At 29.4% G+C, this 15,789-nt stretch overlaps 1 protein-coding gene across 7 annotated transcripts in view; it reads right to left on the bottom strand.

Annotated features, from left to right (window-relative positions):
* LOC131854993 (cAMP-specific 3',5'-cyclic phosphodiesterase) overlaps positions 1-15,789 on the bottom strand; it is a 346,930-nt gene that overhangs the window by 49,597 nt on the left and 281,544 nt on the right. For all 7 annotated transcript variants that reach the window (XM_059206197.1, XM_059206193.1, XM_059206194.1 and 4 more), the window contains one exon: positions 2,704-2,805. In XM_059206197.1, coding sequence (XP_059062180.1) covers positions 2,704-2,805 — 102 coding nt within the window. The remainder of the gene's footprint in view (positions 1-2,703; positions 2,806-15,789) is intronic.

Below are 15,789 nucleotides of genomic sequence, written 5' to 3'. Positions count from 1 at the left end.
TTATTTTAATATTATGTGATCAAATAATAAAAAATCCTTCTCACGATTAATCATGATTTAATATTTAAAATACTTTTATAGCACAAAATTTTAATAATATTTAAGTAGTAATTAATTTATTATTAAATTATACCTATGATGGTAAATGTGTGTTGCAAAATCTACTTATCATTGCATAATACATGAATAATATTTATTAATATGCATTTTATTTAAAAAATATCATGTTATATATATAATAGTAACAGCTATCAAAGCTATCAACATTACTACAAATTTGATGTATTACATGTATAAAAGATATTATTGTGCACAGTTGGATAACATATCCATCGATCATGTATCGATGGCACGTGACCTTCCGTATGCTCACGCGCATAGTGACGTAGCTTTACGTAACTGTTAGACAGTAGAGTCATAGTAGGTATCATAGTATAGTAGACAATTACACAAATTTATATAAGACTCTGATAACTATAACGGTTTTTATATGAATATTGCATAATTATTATAATTATTTTATTATTGCATTTAAAACGTTATAATCCACAAAGGGTTTATTCTGAAGAATAGAAAAGAAGTGTGGCAGATTTATCACAAAGAACAAGGAAAACAAAAAGCTGATGGACTATTTGATAGTGTTAATCTTTATACAAAAGCAGTACTATAGACATCACATTATCATGTGACACCCGCGAATGGCCGCGATACTACTCATGCGTGGTCCTTTTGGAGGACTAAGATGCCATTCATCTTATCCTGTAATTTCACAGCCTATTCTCACCTTCCACTTTAAACATATCTTACAATTACAAAACAACCTGCTTCCTGGCTGTTAGGTGACACTGAGGTACCCAAGAAACAGACTCTTTACACTGTTATAACCTTTATTTAAATCTATGTTAATATTTCTCGGATATTCTTTAGTCAGGAATTACTTACAATACTGTTATAGATGCCGATATCGTCGCAAGAGATAATACTAGAGAGATCAATTAACGTCTTTTACTTTTGATGTGGCATAGTCCATAATAATATGGTACATGGTTAGTATTTATAATTTATTTAGTACTAGTTACTCGCCCCGGCTACGCCCGGGTGTACAAATATTATATACCTTTATAAATCTTCCTCTTGAATCACTCTATCTATTAAAAAAACCGCCTCAAATCTGTTTTAAAGATTTAAGCATATATAGGGAGGGACAGACAGACGGCGACTTTGTTTTATACTATGTAATGATATATAAGACTAATAACTATACCAATTTATGTTTGTGTATTGTATAATACATTAATTTGTTTTTATTAGAAAACAAGAGTACATTCTGAGATAGGAAACTCATCGTGCAGTACTTAAGTGTAAACGAAGGTTCGTTATTTGGAGGTATGGTTGTTATGAAGTGTTTCTTTTTGTATTGTATTTTATAGAGGGAGATTCTTCAATCTGTAGTGTTGATCCAACTACTTGAGTTTAGAGGGAATTAATTATTAACTCACCATAAATATTATTATCATTAGCTAATGGTAATAGTATCAATTTAAGACTTGCCTCTAATCATTTAAGAATTGGAATATTACTATTTGAAGGAACAATTGAATACATATTTATGTATAAATGTGTATTTATTAATATAATTACGTTTCAGATCTTTAAATATGACTGTGTTTGTAAAAGTTTTTTAACAAAATCTTTCTGACAGTGGTTTTCTGGATGAGAAAATTCTTTGTCGCAAAGACAAAGAACAGAAGTTGAATCAACTGTTGTTGAACTCGTTGAGAGTACCGGGAAGAAATGTTTATTTTTATTTCATGTTGCGAAAAGGAAATGTGACAATGTAGGTATGCATTGACACAAAGGCTGTTGAGTAAGTCTTTGTTGAGTTATGACGGATAAGAGGTTGGTCGGTTGTTAAAGTTTCCACTTTGTACAATTTTATAGGTAATTCCGTCACAAATGATACCTACAATATTGCAGTTTTGATTAATTTTTCTATAACGTTTGATATTATTGAACTGAGCTGTACTATACCTATAAAATAAGGAATAGCTGTAATGAGAAAGACCACTAAAATGTATTCTTTCATATGATTCGCTATAATATCATTTCAATTTATCATTGTTATTTTAGTCTAAATCGTAAATTAATAACGTATTAAGAATTTAAGGATAAGTTCGATTAATTATGTTATTATTTGTGGAACATTGATTATAAAGCGAACGCGACTTCTATTGTTATAAAATACATCGGATATTCAAAGTAATTAATTCGCCTTAACCCTTTTAACTTGGCCTTAAACGAAATTTTGAGGTTGCACTGCATTAGTAATCAACTGTTATCAATTGAAGTATTATAGTGATTAAATAAATTTGGGTCTCGGGATTTATTCTACTCTAAAGATCAGGGTTCAAATCAGGTCGACAGTAAAAAAACCTTGTATATCAATTAATATTGCCGACTGACCCCGTCTGTTATAACAGTTTCTATAGAAAAACATAGTCCCAGAGACTATGGTGTGATGTTAGATTAAAATATTGAGTGCTGAGGGAAATGTGATCATGTCAAGTGTTGCGTTCACCACGACATCTATGTATAGTTACCTCTGGCTACCCTATCTGGGATAACAGTCGTAGTCGTGAAGATGTATTTATATACGTTTGTAGCAATCATAGGTTACATTTTATATACAAAAAGCTAACTTACTTGGCGACAGGTACATTGGTGAGACATAAGAAGTTATTGCGGACGCTACGCAGACTGGCCAGCACCTGCGCGAACGGCGTTACAATCAGGTCTTCGCCGTGGCTGTGGACAAAAAAGCACTCTATTAAATACTACACAAAATTTTAATTTACTTGTCATGTTTTGAAATAATATGGGGTATCTAATAGAGCAAACAAACAGTAGGCGCCAGTAAATAAGGACAATTCAATTTATCCAATGTATCGTTAGCGAGTTTGAAGGTTTTGAGTAGATGTGAATGTTGCGTGATGCGGTATTATTTCACCATTATCTTGTAAAATTTGTGTATAATGACGAAATAATTTGTTCTCATCAATTAATGAAACTTTTAGGTCAACCTATATGACATATATATAGACAGTGACGACTATTTACAACATAACATAGTACTCACATATACATATATATAAATTTACATAAGTATATAAAAGTATTACAGTTTATAACTCTATTATTAAATCACAAAAAAATTATGATAGTATACTCATACTCTAATAATATTATCTTCATCAACTTTATATATCATAGTAGGAACTTATTAGGATTAAAAAACCAATTTATATTATGTGGGAACATTATTAAACACATGCATAGACGTAGTAATTTTTAATAAAAGGTGTACTATTTTAAGTAGTCGATATATAAATTACACATTGTCGAATTGCAGTAGAAATACCCGTCGTTAGAAAATTTAAATCGGGTCAAATTATGACATATTTAAGTTTCTCCAATTGTAATTTAAAAATCATTATTCACTTAATTTTTTTGTAAGTTGGGTTAATTTCATTATAATGCGTTTTATATTAACCAGCGGTTTCTGATTATTATATTGTGATTAAGCGGTATTCCAATTAATTTTCAGAAAACGTTTAGTACATCTACAATATGCGCTTTCCTGCAGAATAATAAATAAATTACAGAACAATGGTGATATGAGCACTAAAATTTTTAAAAATATTAAATTTCCTTCGTGGACTGTGTTCCTAAAATATGATTAAGTGCAATAAAGGCTGGTTTATTCATTATACTCGTGAACAGGGGTTGCTTTTAGGGACTGGTCTGCTCTAACCACGACTGACTTTGTAACTCAATCAACTTCATATTTATTATTTTTACTAAGAATTCATACTATTTGATAGTAGGTATATTTAGACTTATAAAATTTAAAATTTTAGGTACCACGGGTATTTAGAAAAGCATGAGTTCACCTCATGCTTTTCTAAATACCCGAAACTATCCGAATACTTTGGCTCTCAGAATAAGTGGTAAATTAAAAAAAAAATGTGACTATTATATATTTCTTACATTTATGTTAAGCAATGATTAATTCTATTTTATTCTAATATAGACATCTCATTGACGTCTCTATTATATGAATATATATATGTATACAGAAATAAACAAAATAACTGTATGATTCTAGCAAAATACCATTATTTCTATTATGATAGCCGTTTTAATAGTAGAAACATTAAACCTGATTAGTACCCAAATTCTTGGTATTTGAAATTTCATTATAGCTGGTGGCTTTGAGATAACAGCGTAACTATCTATTCATATGCAAAATTTGCATTAACTACTGTCGAGCTACTCAAGGATAGTTTTTATGTTATTGTGTTTGTCAGGTGTGGGTTTTCAATGTATATTTTTAATATATATAGTACATACCTATTGCCTTTATATACTATGCCTTTATATTTAAATATACATATAGGTATGTACACAATATGACAGATGTGGTATTATTATTTCAATTGTTCTTATTACAGCTAGAACTAAAAAAATGTCCGTTTCACAATAATTATATTTTCAGATTTTGATAATTTTAATATTGGTTATTTATACGAATCAAACTAATACGAAATGACTATACTAAACCAATATTAACAATCATAACTACAAAACAACTAAGCGAGTTAACAATAAATAATGTCCATCGCTAAATTACAAAGCACCAACAATAGTAATGTCGGCCTCAAGTGGTTTCATAGACAAGTAATTTCCTTATCATGCATGGGAGAATACACACCTGACTGTGTGGAAGCTATAATATAGTCATAAATTTATAATAATTACGAAGTTGAAACGTTCTGGCATTGGGTATGCATATACGGCATAGTGCATGCTGAATATGTAGGTTTATCTAAATAATAATGAAATATAAATATTTTATTAATTTTATATTCTCTATATTCATAATATAGAGAATAATAAATTTCAATTTTATCAACGTAATATTTTATGAATGCATATCATACTGTATGTCTTTTTATGTTACATCATCATTCATTTTAACATCATCATATACGTATATTTAAAATAATAATAATTACAAGAAAATAAAGCTAATAAGTTGATAGACGCGGTGGTTCAGCGGTTTTGTATACCGCTACACTAACTTACGCTACTTTTGAATGGTCGCGGCTTCGATTCCTCGCACAATACTAACATTTGTATTAATGAATATATTTATTTGTATCGATCTGGGTATTTTCTATGTATATTAAAAAACGGTATGTATGTGTATTTGTATCAGTTGTTGTGTGTTATGGTTGTCTACTAACTAACCATAACACAAGCTTTGTTCAGCTTGGGAGTAGATACTATACAATAATAATATATGGTACTCATCGTATTACTGCTATAGAAGAAAACGTTGTGATAAATTACTTTGAAATTAGTAAAAGATGTCGTTTGATGTTTATCTTTTACTGATGTGAACTTTAACTAAAGGTTTTCAATTCATGTTGAAAGGAAAATACATTATAGTATTATAGAAATGTTCTTTCAAACATAATACGAAATAGTAACGAAGCATATAGTCTCTATATATTACGATAATAAGTAATAGAAGTTATAATTATAGTTATTTATGCGAGCACATATACGTCATAATTTATTTATAACTTTTTTATGGCTGTGTGTTTTTTCATTACTGACTTTCAGAGGTTTTACAGGTGGCATTTATGGCACTCTTTATAGGTACACAGTTTATTGTGGCGGATCTCGTTCAGCTATAAACAACAGTTCAATGGCTTGAAAATTAACGATGCCCTCAAGTTTTATGATAATGTTTTATTAAGTACTAAGTTTCAAAAGAATTTTATAACTTCAGATATTAGAAAGTTTATAACGAGTACTCAATAGTTTATTGAAATTTGAATGTCACTACATTGATATATAACGAAACGTCTTTATACTACAAAATTAGTAAGTTTTAATAAAATAAAGCAATATATATAATTTTTTTCATTATTTTACGTTAATTATGTAAGTAATACATAGATTGTTATCAATGTATTACCTAAGTTAGAACAAGAACACATATGAATTACTTATCTTGATTTCTATAGATAATAAATTAAATTTGTCAAATATAAATATAATTGAAAAACAGTAGGTATACTTAAAATAATGACAATAATTTACAATGAAAATGTCTCCTACCATATATTAAATAGAGGTTGTCAAACACTTCTGGCATATAACAGGGTATTATTATAACTTGATTAAAAACATGAAACTATTAAATGTCTACTTACTTACGTGCCAATATATACCAATAGGAACAAAAAAGAGGCAAAAAGGGCACTCATATTCTAATATCCAAATATTACCACGGTCTAATATTTCTCAGAACGAAAAATATTCGATACTTATTCATGAGAGTAAAATATGTATGAAGAAATACTTGTCGAAGGCATTATGTAAATTTGCTGGACGGGGGCCTTATTTTGACCACTATATAAGTGACAATATTTGAAAGAAGCTACTGTTTGTTCATTTGCTAATGTATTTATGCCTAATTAATAACCAATGTACTTAAAACAGTAGTCTTACTAATTAATCACGCGTTTAGACTATGTAAACTATTGGGGATTAAGATTTTTTAAGCTGCAAAAATTAAATTGCAATTAAAGTTTCTACTACATACGAACTCATTAAATGAAATTCTCATGAAATCAGCTGAAAATGGACCAGTAGCAGTTGCGCTGTTTGCAGAAAAATATTTTGTAATAATAGTTCTGTTCATGTACCGACGATTACCGAATATCACTATTTTAAAAATTTGTATTAATAACAGAATTATTAAGTGTCATGCCGTAAATTAATACCATATTTATCGATTATTACTTTTAATAGTAATACAACTAAAAACCTGTGTAGTACCATACGTGACTTATCAGATAGTAAGTTGTTTGCAACCATGTATTTATTTTTATTATTATTAAACCAAGAACCAACTTTAGCTATAAATATAACTATACTTATTTAGCCTCGTAAATATGAAATGAAACCTACCCTGCGGCTCGTCTTATATTACTCTGGTTTTCAATTTCTTAAACCACAAACTTCTTGTTAGTAAATTCAGTCAGAAGGTAGATAATTTCGATTGAATAAAATATAAATAATTAATATATATATATATACCTACCGGAATTTGGTAATCCTTTGAATTATTGAAACATTTTAACAATCAGATTTTGAATTTGATTAGATTTGAATTAGATTATTATTTTGTTTATAAATGAAATGTATTTAACATTTCATTTATAAACAAAATTACTAATCAATTTTTTTTCCCACTATTCTAATGCAGCATTTACAACTTGCAGCCTACAAATTAATGTTTAATGAAGAATTAATAAACAAATGAAATGAGATAGATATAAGACTCTTTGTTCATAGGCGCAACCAAGGGGTTTTCTATTATTATTTGCTTCTAATATTCGAAAATATAATTAACTGGCGACCCGCAATCAATTTGCACGAGTAGTAGAACATTATATTATATTGCAGAATATATTTCACTCTAATTTACGTGGGCAGAACTACGCATATACAGCTTTATTGTTAATATGACAGCAAGACAGTTTTCAAATATGTTAGAAACTTATATAACACATGAAATCTATATATTCTGTTGCTATAACTATTCAAAAGTTTATTATATTAAGTTGATTTGAATGAAGATTATTATTATTTCTATGGGTTTGTGGTGATATTGCCTTAAATATAATTTAATTGCAAAACAATTGGTCTACTTTAAATATATGTACATTTGAATCTTAATATATTAAGATTCAAGATGCATGCTATAAAATATATCTACGTATGCCACAGAAGATTACATAGACGATTGTAATAGTTCATATTTCATTCGGTATGATTAGAAAAGAGGTCCTAACTGCATTGCTTTAACGAACGTGTACTGCGAGACCACTTTTCTCATTTACTGACATCCTGTTGAAGTAACACAATAACGTACGACAACATAGGTATATATAAACTTATAGTGCCATTACTCCATAGTGGGGTCAGATTGAATGTACCAGTAATTACACCGTACGCAGTGCAGATAGAATAAAAGGATATTAAGTGCGTTGGGAGTAGTTTTGTTTATACTTTTATTTTTTACTGAAATGACATTTTGTTTATAATTATTTCTCCTGTCATTGACAAATTAATAAAAACTTCAATTATATCTTTCTGCATGTCCTGTTTCAAAATGTGTTAATTTTGGTCAACGTTAGAATAACGTGACGAATATTTGGAATAACGCCACGAAGTAGTATAATATACATAATATTAGTTGATATTTTTTTCAGTCTCCCTTAAAGTTATATTTTTATATATATAATACTTTATCGAAACCACCATACAAAGGATATGAACAAAATATCTTACCAATGTTAGTGCAAGAAGCTTATTAAGGAATAAAAAATAAAGCACATCAATATTTTCAATATCTAGATTATTTCTTTGGTTAGAATTTTTAGGTATGCAGTTATAGTACATGGAGTGGATAATAGGGAACAGTTTCACGCAGTTAGCCACTTAGCCAAAAAAACAAAGAGAGAATTGTTTATGGAGGCCATTTGCATAACTGATGTATTGTAGTGGTCGAAGGGGAAGAAAATATTTTGCTAAGGACATTCCGCATTTATATACCCACTTACGTAGTTAAAGGACGTCGCATTTATGAGAGTATTGTTAGCAGAATTTATTATATTCAGTTTGTTTTTTCTTATAGACAACTATCTAGTCTATTAGACATAATTTAGAATATACATATATTTCAATAGATATCTGGGATTAGATTTACATACAAAGAAGACTATCCTATAAAGAGTATTTTAGAATAGTGATTTATACTAATATACACTCGAGCAACAGTACCATATTAAAAAAGGACGTAAAAATGAAGTTTTAGGTAGTATTAAAGTAAGATGAAGACGGAAGAGCCCAAATAATGTAATATAGACAAGACAAACTATTTTTATACTTTAATGTACATTAAAATTAAAATTATAATTTTATATTCATTAATACTCTACTGACGATTAAATATACTTTACAATGCATATAGAGATGGAAAACTGTGTGGGTTGTGTTTAAGACTGAACAAGAAAATACGATTTCATACAAAAAGCAATTATGCTTCATAAGTCTTCAGATTTCCTCTATAATGGGAAATTCATAACTAAAAATAAACAACATGCTCTATAGTTTAATGTAGAAGTTTCCAGATATTTACTACGGTTTCTGGCATATGGGACAGGGCAATTCCGTTATTGCCCTAAAATTTCAGGATGTTCTTTTCTTTACTTTTCTTTAGTAAGTAGTACTACCTACCCTAGAAATTGATCAGTTCGTTTCTGCATGATTTGCGGGTAATATTCAAATGCAACTAATTGTATAGATTTGTGTTTTTGTGAATCATATTTGTCAATTTGGGAAATGGACTAATACATATACATAGGTAAGTAGTACATATGTAGTAGTGGTCGCTAACTATGGGCTCCATCAACAAGCTCAGAGTCACTCAGAGGGCAATGGAGAGGGCTATGTTCGGAGTTACTCTGCGTGATCGAATCAGAAATGAGGAGATCCACAGAAGAACCAGAGTGACCGACATAGCCCGAAGAATTGCGACTCTGAAGTGGCAATGGGCAGGGCACATAGCTCGTAGGACAGATGGCCGTTGGGGCAGTAATGTCCTCGAGTGGCGACCACGAACCAGAAGACGCTGCGTGGGAAGGTCTCCAGCAAGGAGGACCGACGATCTGGTCAAGATCGCTGCAAGGCATTGGATGCGAGCAGCGCAGGACCGATCGTCGTGGAGATCTTTGGGGGAGGCCTATGTCCAGTAGTGGACGTCTTCCGGGCTGCGATGATGATGATGATGATGATGTAAGTAGTAAAATGTAATTACTATAAATTATTTAATTTTAAATGACTGTATTTAGTTTGTCGCTGATAAGTCAACTATAATATTTTTTGTACAATTTATTTTCAGTGCTATTATTTACCCTAAGGCCTCCGCTGATATCAGCGTTGTATTTTCGACTGCAGCAATATGCTCATCAGAGTTCTTCTTAACCAATATTTTATAGTAGCATATTGGTTTCTACTAATTCTATTTTGTTGGTGTGACCAACAAAACATAATACTTATATAAATACATTTTGACAATTAAATTTAATCTATGCTATTTGTAATACATGCTAATGTCAATAATATCTGCTAAATAAATGTATATCATGATTATTATGACTACTGTGTAGTTTCGAAATATCTCTTTTTTTATTTGTTGTCCTAGTTCTTAGTTAAAGAATCCATACTGGCTGACTGGTGTTATCAGTCTTAGCAATTTCTACTATGCTAAACTAGTTAATTTTTAAGCAGTCAATTTTTCCTCATACATGTTTATATAAAAGAATATTTCACGAGCTATTCCTCGGAAGAAGAATGTTTATGCTTCATTGCATTGACAGGTTCAAGGCACCGATTACAAAATACATACTCGTACGATACAGAACAGAATTATTTTTATCTTTTACACTTGAAAGTAGTTATTATTGGCATCTCTTTATTTTTAGAATTGAGCAATTGACTAACAAGAGCGAAGTAAGTGCGTTGTTCTAGAAACGAGTTATTTTTAACTAGGACGTTTATTAGCTGATTGTCACTGTCCAGCAATAAACTACTCATAAAACCTAATAAACTGGTATGAAATGAATGACGCACTGACAGCTGCGCTCTATTAGCAAAGTGATCATAACAACAATTAGTACAATGCATTAATCTACTTAAATTGTGTACAAAGCAATTATATGCTATTAATTTAATAAATGGTTTATATAATTTTTATGGTTGTAATAAAATATTTTATTCACATTGGATGCTAAAGAAAGTTGAAGAATTTTTGACATAGAATGTTAGGAATAATAACAAGATTCAGTAACATTATGGATATCAGACAAAAGTAATGAAGTAAGACAAAATGAACCGCAACAATATTAATTTAATTACAATAATGAAATTAAAATTGTTGCCGTTCATTTTCTGCAGTCAATGTATTTCGTGTGAAATTATTGGCAGTAGTCTGTACTTAGCCGCCTAGATGGCGTTTCCGTCTCTTGCCAGCAAGCCTTTGAAGCCAGGCATCATCGCAAACCTTTCGATCCTCCATTACGCGTCTGCGCCAATCTGCTCTACTGGTTGTGAGCTTTTTCCAGCCACGGTGGTCTATTTGAAATGTGGCCATGTCATGTTTGGCGCGTTTCATATAGTATGTAATAAATAATGTTTTCCATTCAGTGCAAGCGTCGTTTTTTTTTTATAATAATAATAATAATCTTAGGGCTATTCACAGAGCCATCTAGACCCAAGTTAAGTTAGCTAAAGTTTATATATAGTTATCTTGTACTTATATAAATAGATAGATTTTTTTTTGTAAATTAATGCATATTATATATAGAAAGCACAATCATACTAATAAATATAAATGTTTGTGCCGTGCGATGAATCGAACCCATAGGAAGTAAGGCGGTGTGTCAAACTACTAGAGGTCGTCTAAACTAGACCTTTTTCTTACTCTGAGCTTGAAAGGATAACAAACTACAATTTGGTAGTGTATCACAACATCTAATTTAAGGACTTTTGTCCGACGAGGGACTGCGCCAAATCACGTACAGAAGCTAAATTGAATAAAACCTCATTCCAAGATTACGATGGCGTTTATTGAATTCGGTACAATTCATCGTGTAAACAGTTTTATTATTGCATACTCGTTACGGCTTGCCTTCTAATATACACAAGGCCGCCTGCTTCCCTTCATATCCACAGAATCTATTTAATTTTAAAGCTGCAGCAATAAACATCACCACGTCCGTTATATTTCATTAATGTTCTCAAAATATTAAAAGTATGATTTATCAAAGAAAATTTGAATACATTATACCTATATACCAAATATTTTGCGAAAATTTCTTTCCTACGTAATATATTATTTCGTTATATAGTCTAGTGATTTATTTTCTCCAATATCAACCGAAATATGGAACTTGCTAGTGTAAAAAATATTGCTGGTGCTAAAAAAAATGTTTCACAGGTATGTCAATTTCCAAACGTAAGGGTTCGATATCAGTCTTTTACAGACAAAAAATATCAATGAAACTATTTATTTAGGGTACACTTATTAACTCTGTTATTCCAATGTTACTGTTATCCTACACATAATCAGTTCAATTCAAGTAATCCAAAATCACAAGTTAGTTGCTGATAAAATTTAAAGAAGTAATCAAATATTCAATGTTAATAATCACAATAATTAATTTACCTCATCTTGATCAGCTAATGTTTATATCTTAACAAATAAAGTTGACGAATTGGTGTTACACGATTTTATTATTATTACTATAATAATATATTTAAGGAAAATGTGCTGCAACATTGACATCCCCAATTTTACAGGTTATAATTTAAAAAGGTTTTATTCTCGTATTAATTCCATATAATTTTACTTATTTATTGTCATTAAATGCCAGTATGAAACATAATTTTAATTTGTTAATTATTACGAAATATGCTAATACTATATAATAAATATAACTAATTATATTTATTTATGACAGAAAAGATACTAGCCATATATAGGTTTATGACAACAATAGCATTGACCGTATTTCATCTCAATAGGTCCAGGCCTAATGAGGTGCGAGATGTCACTGTAAAATTGAAGGATGATATGTAGCAACTAGAAATATCTAGTTTGGGATTTGAAAGTGTAGTAAAAACTCAGAAATATATATCCGTTTTTAATTTCATATATCCCAAATTATTTACCAAAGTTATACTACAAATATAAAATACATAGACGTCACAAATATTATTTATATAATATCCTGAGCGTTTTCGGAAAGTGTTCCTTATTGTTTTGACAAAAAGGCTCTTTAAAATTTCGAAAGGGGTATATCAAGGGCTTGCATTAGACACATCAAAGGATTTCCATTAACGTTTTCCAATAAGTGGATAAGTGCGGTTTTCTTTGCTTGTTTTTACTGCTAACTTGCTACCAACTAGGTATGACAAAATAGAATAGGTATTATCTAACTGTATCCATGAACATTACTTAATGTGTTTGTCCGAGAGTGTACACAATACGAAGCTTTTAGTAAGATTATTGTTGTCTCTTGTTTAGTGAAAATAAACGAAATTATATCTCTTAATTATTTTCTGGTGATATCGATATATGCAACAGAAGATCTAAGAAATAGAACAATAGTTTTATAATTAAGCCAAATCACATCTTGGAATCCAAATAATATTAGATAAAATTTTAAGAATATTATAGAGTAAAAAGACAACTATTAGGTAGATTATAAAAATTGTAATCTTTAATATTAATAAGTACAAAATAGCAACAGGAATATAAATTTTATCAATAGGTAAAATAGTTAATCTTGTCATATTATTCTTACTAACATGTTAATAGAAATAAAAGTAAGGAAATATGGTATACGTACATGTATTTTCGAATTTAATTTACCAATATCATCATATGATTCATGTATTTTAAAATATTTTATAATAACAATAACTGTTATTAAATGTTTAATATTTTTATGTTAAACGTTTTTCCGGTAGGTAAACAGCAGGAAATATGTATTTAATATTATATAATATTTAGTTGTTATCATTTATTTGCCTAATTCTAGTATTATATAATACCAAACAAACAACTAAATTAATAATAGTAATTGCAGTTCGTTTATTCGTTAGTTAACTAATTGTCACTAAAAATAATATTGATCTTTTATTTGGATAGAATATTTATTGGTTTCATTATTTATTATTTTTGCAAAATAAATCAATTAGGTGAATTTGTAAGTTAGTCTACTTGCGTATTTGGCATGTCAAAAATATGCTAGTCCGAGATATTTTATTGTAATAAATACCACATACATATAGTGTGACCTGCCTCCGCTTCTTACCAGTCAGTACCTAGGGTAGTATTTTTAAATTCATTCATAACACACAAGCAATAAAATATGTCTTTAATTATACTTGAAATAATAAGTTAGACAGATATATAATTTGTATGCACACAAAAGTAAAATTTGATTGGCTCTAGTGCCATTTTCTCTGATAACCTGTAACGAGTTAGTTATCTTTGTTAAGTAGCTTAGAAAAAAATAGTAATTATAACCTTATAAATTAACGAGATAATGCAATTTACGATGAAAAATAAACGTATTTTATTTACTAAATAACTAAATAGGATTGTTAATACATTACAAGGGCTCTAGGTAAATATATAGCTGGGTTTTTCGTTCATTCTTACGAGCCAATAACTTTGCAATTTATAAATTGTATTGGAAATAACTGTATGCTAACTTAATTTCGATCTGAGAATACAGATTTTGTAGATTGCTATTTACAATGTACAGGATTCTCATCAAAATATTAAATATTATAAATAACGAAAATGGCTCTGTGATCTATCTATCTGAAAAGAACCATCAATTTTGAAGTGAACATATATTGAATATTACCTTAAAAAATAGTGAATTCACGGGTATTAAATAAATATATTCGCGAGTCTACTTCCAAATGGGGTTGTCGTTGTGTACGGTACGTACGTACGTTACCTATACCGTTATGATGAATAAATATGCCGCATACGAAAATTAAACGTGGTAAAACGTGGTGGGCGAATCTACAAAGACATATATTTTATCACTTTAATTATATTATGTCTTTGCAAAAAACATTAGTTGATGAATTTACAAATATACATAAAATTAATGTTGTAATCAATTTTACAAAAATCGTATGGTTTTCGGTTTTAAACTTCACGTGTGATTTATTTTATGACTTTAGGTAAAGTATAGCAGATGTTCCGGTCTTAGATTTACGATAGTCGTTAATATAAGGTACGCCACCAAACCAGGTTAAATGATATTGACAAGTCAGTCAACCCGAGAATAAATAATTTGAAGTTTGTGTATAAAATAACGATATCTTTCAATTAATCAACATTATCTATGCATTTCGTAAAAATATAACATATGTACAACTTGTACAAAAAATAATATTTGTACAACTGTTAACAAAAGAGGACTTATCTCTAAAAGAGATTTCTTCCAGTCAACCCAATAGAGTGTGGCGTAGGAAGTGTTGAGTGGGTCAAAATGTGCAATGTGGGTCAATAATATTTCATGTGTGGTCTTTTATCTTGGACGAAATATATACTTTATATTTATATTTGAAGTTGAGACTGACGTACCAAAAATAGAAAAAAATAGTAGGTAAATTAATAAAGAATACAAAAAACTCTTCTTACAGTAGTCCAATAGTATATATGATTTCTAAACACCAAAAATTTCAGTGTCGTATAATGTAAAACTTAATCTGAATTACAATATTTATTCCAAAATTATCTACTGTATTAGCAGTTTATTATTTAGTAGTAGATTGGATCATGGACATAAACTTTTATACAACTTTAATTAAAGTATCTTGTAAAGAACCTGTCCGGACAGGATAAGTACAGGTTTTTTTAATTTAATAACTGGAATTGCAAGTATTTCACCCGTAAGATTAGCTAGAAATGTACAGCGTACTTTATCGCATAAATTCTAGTACTTTTTCTATATATTTAATTTATACGTTTCAATTTTAATTAAAAGGAAGTTTCAGTAAGTAGTCATGAAAGAAAATTTGCTCTAAAGAAAAGAGGGAAGTATAAACGTCGCTGTA

This window comes from Achroia grisella, unplaced genomic scaffold (assembly GCF_030625045.1).
Source record: "Achroia grisella isolate CSIRO2021 unplaced genomic scaffold, CSIRO_AGI_Agris_v1 utg126, whole genome shotgun sequence".
Classification (NCBI taxonomy): Eukaryota; Metazoa; Arthropoda; class Insecta; order Lepidoptera; family Pyralidae; genus Achroia; species Achroia grisella.
Note: the sequence above shows the minus strand (reverse complement) of the source record. Positions and strands in the feature narration are given on the sequence as shown.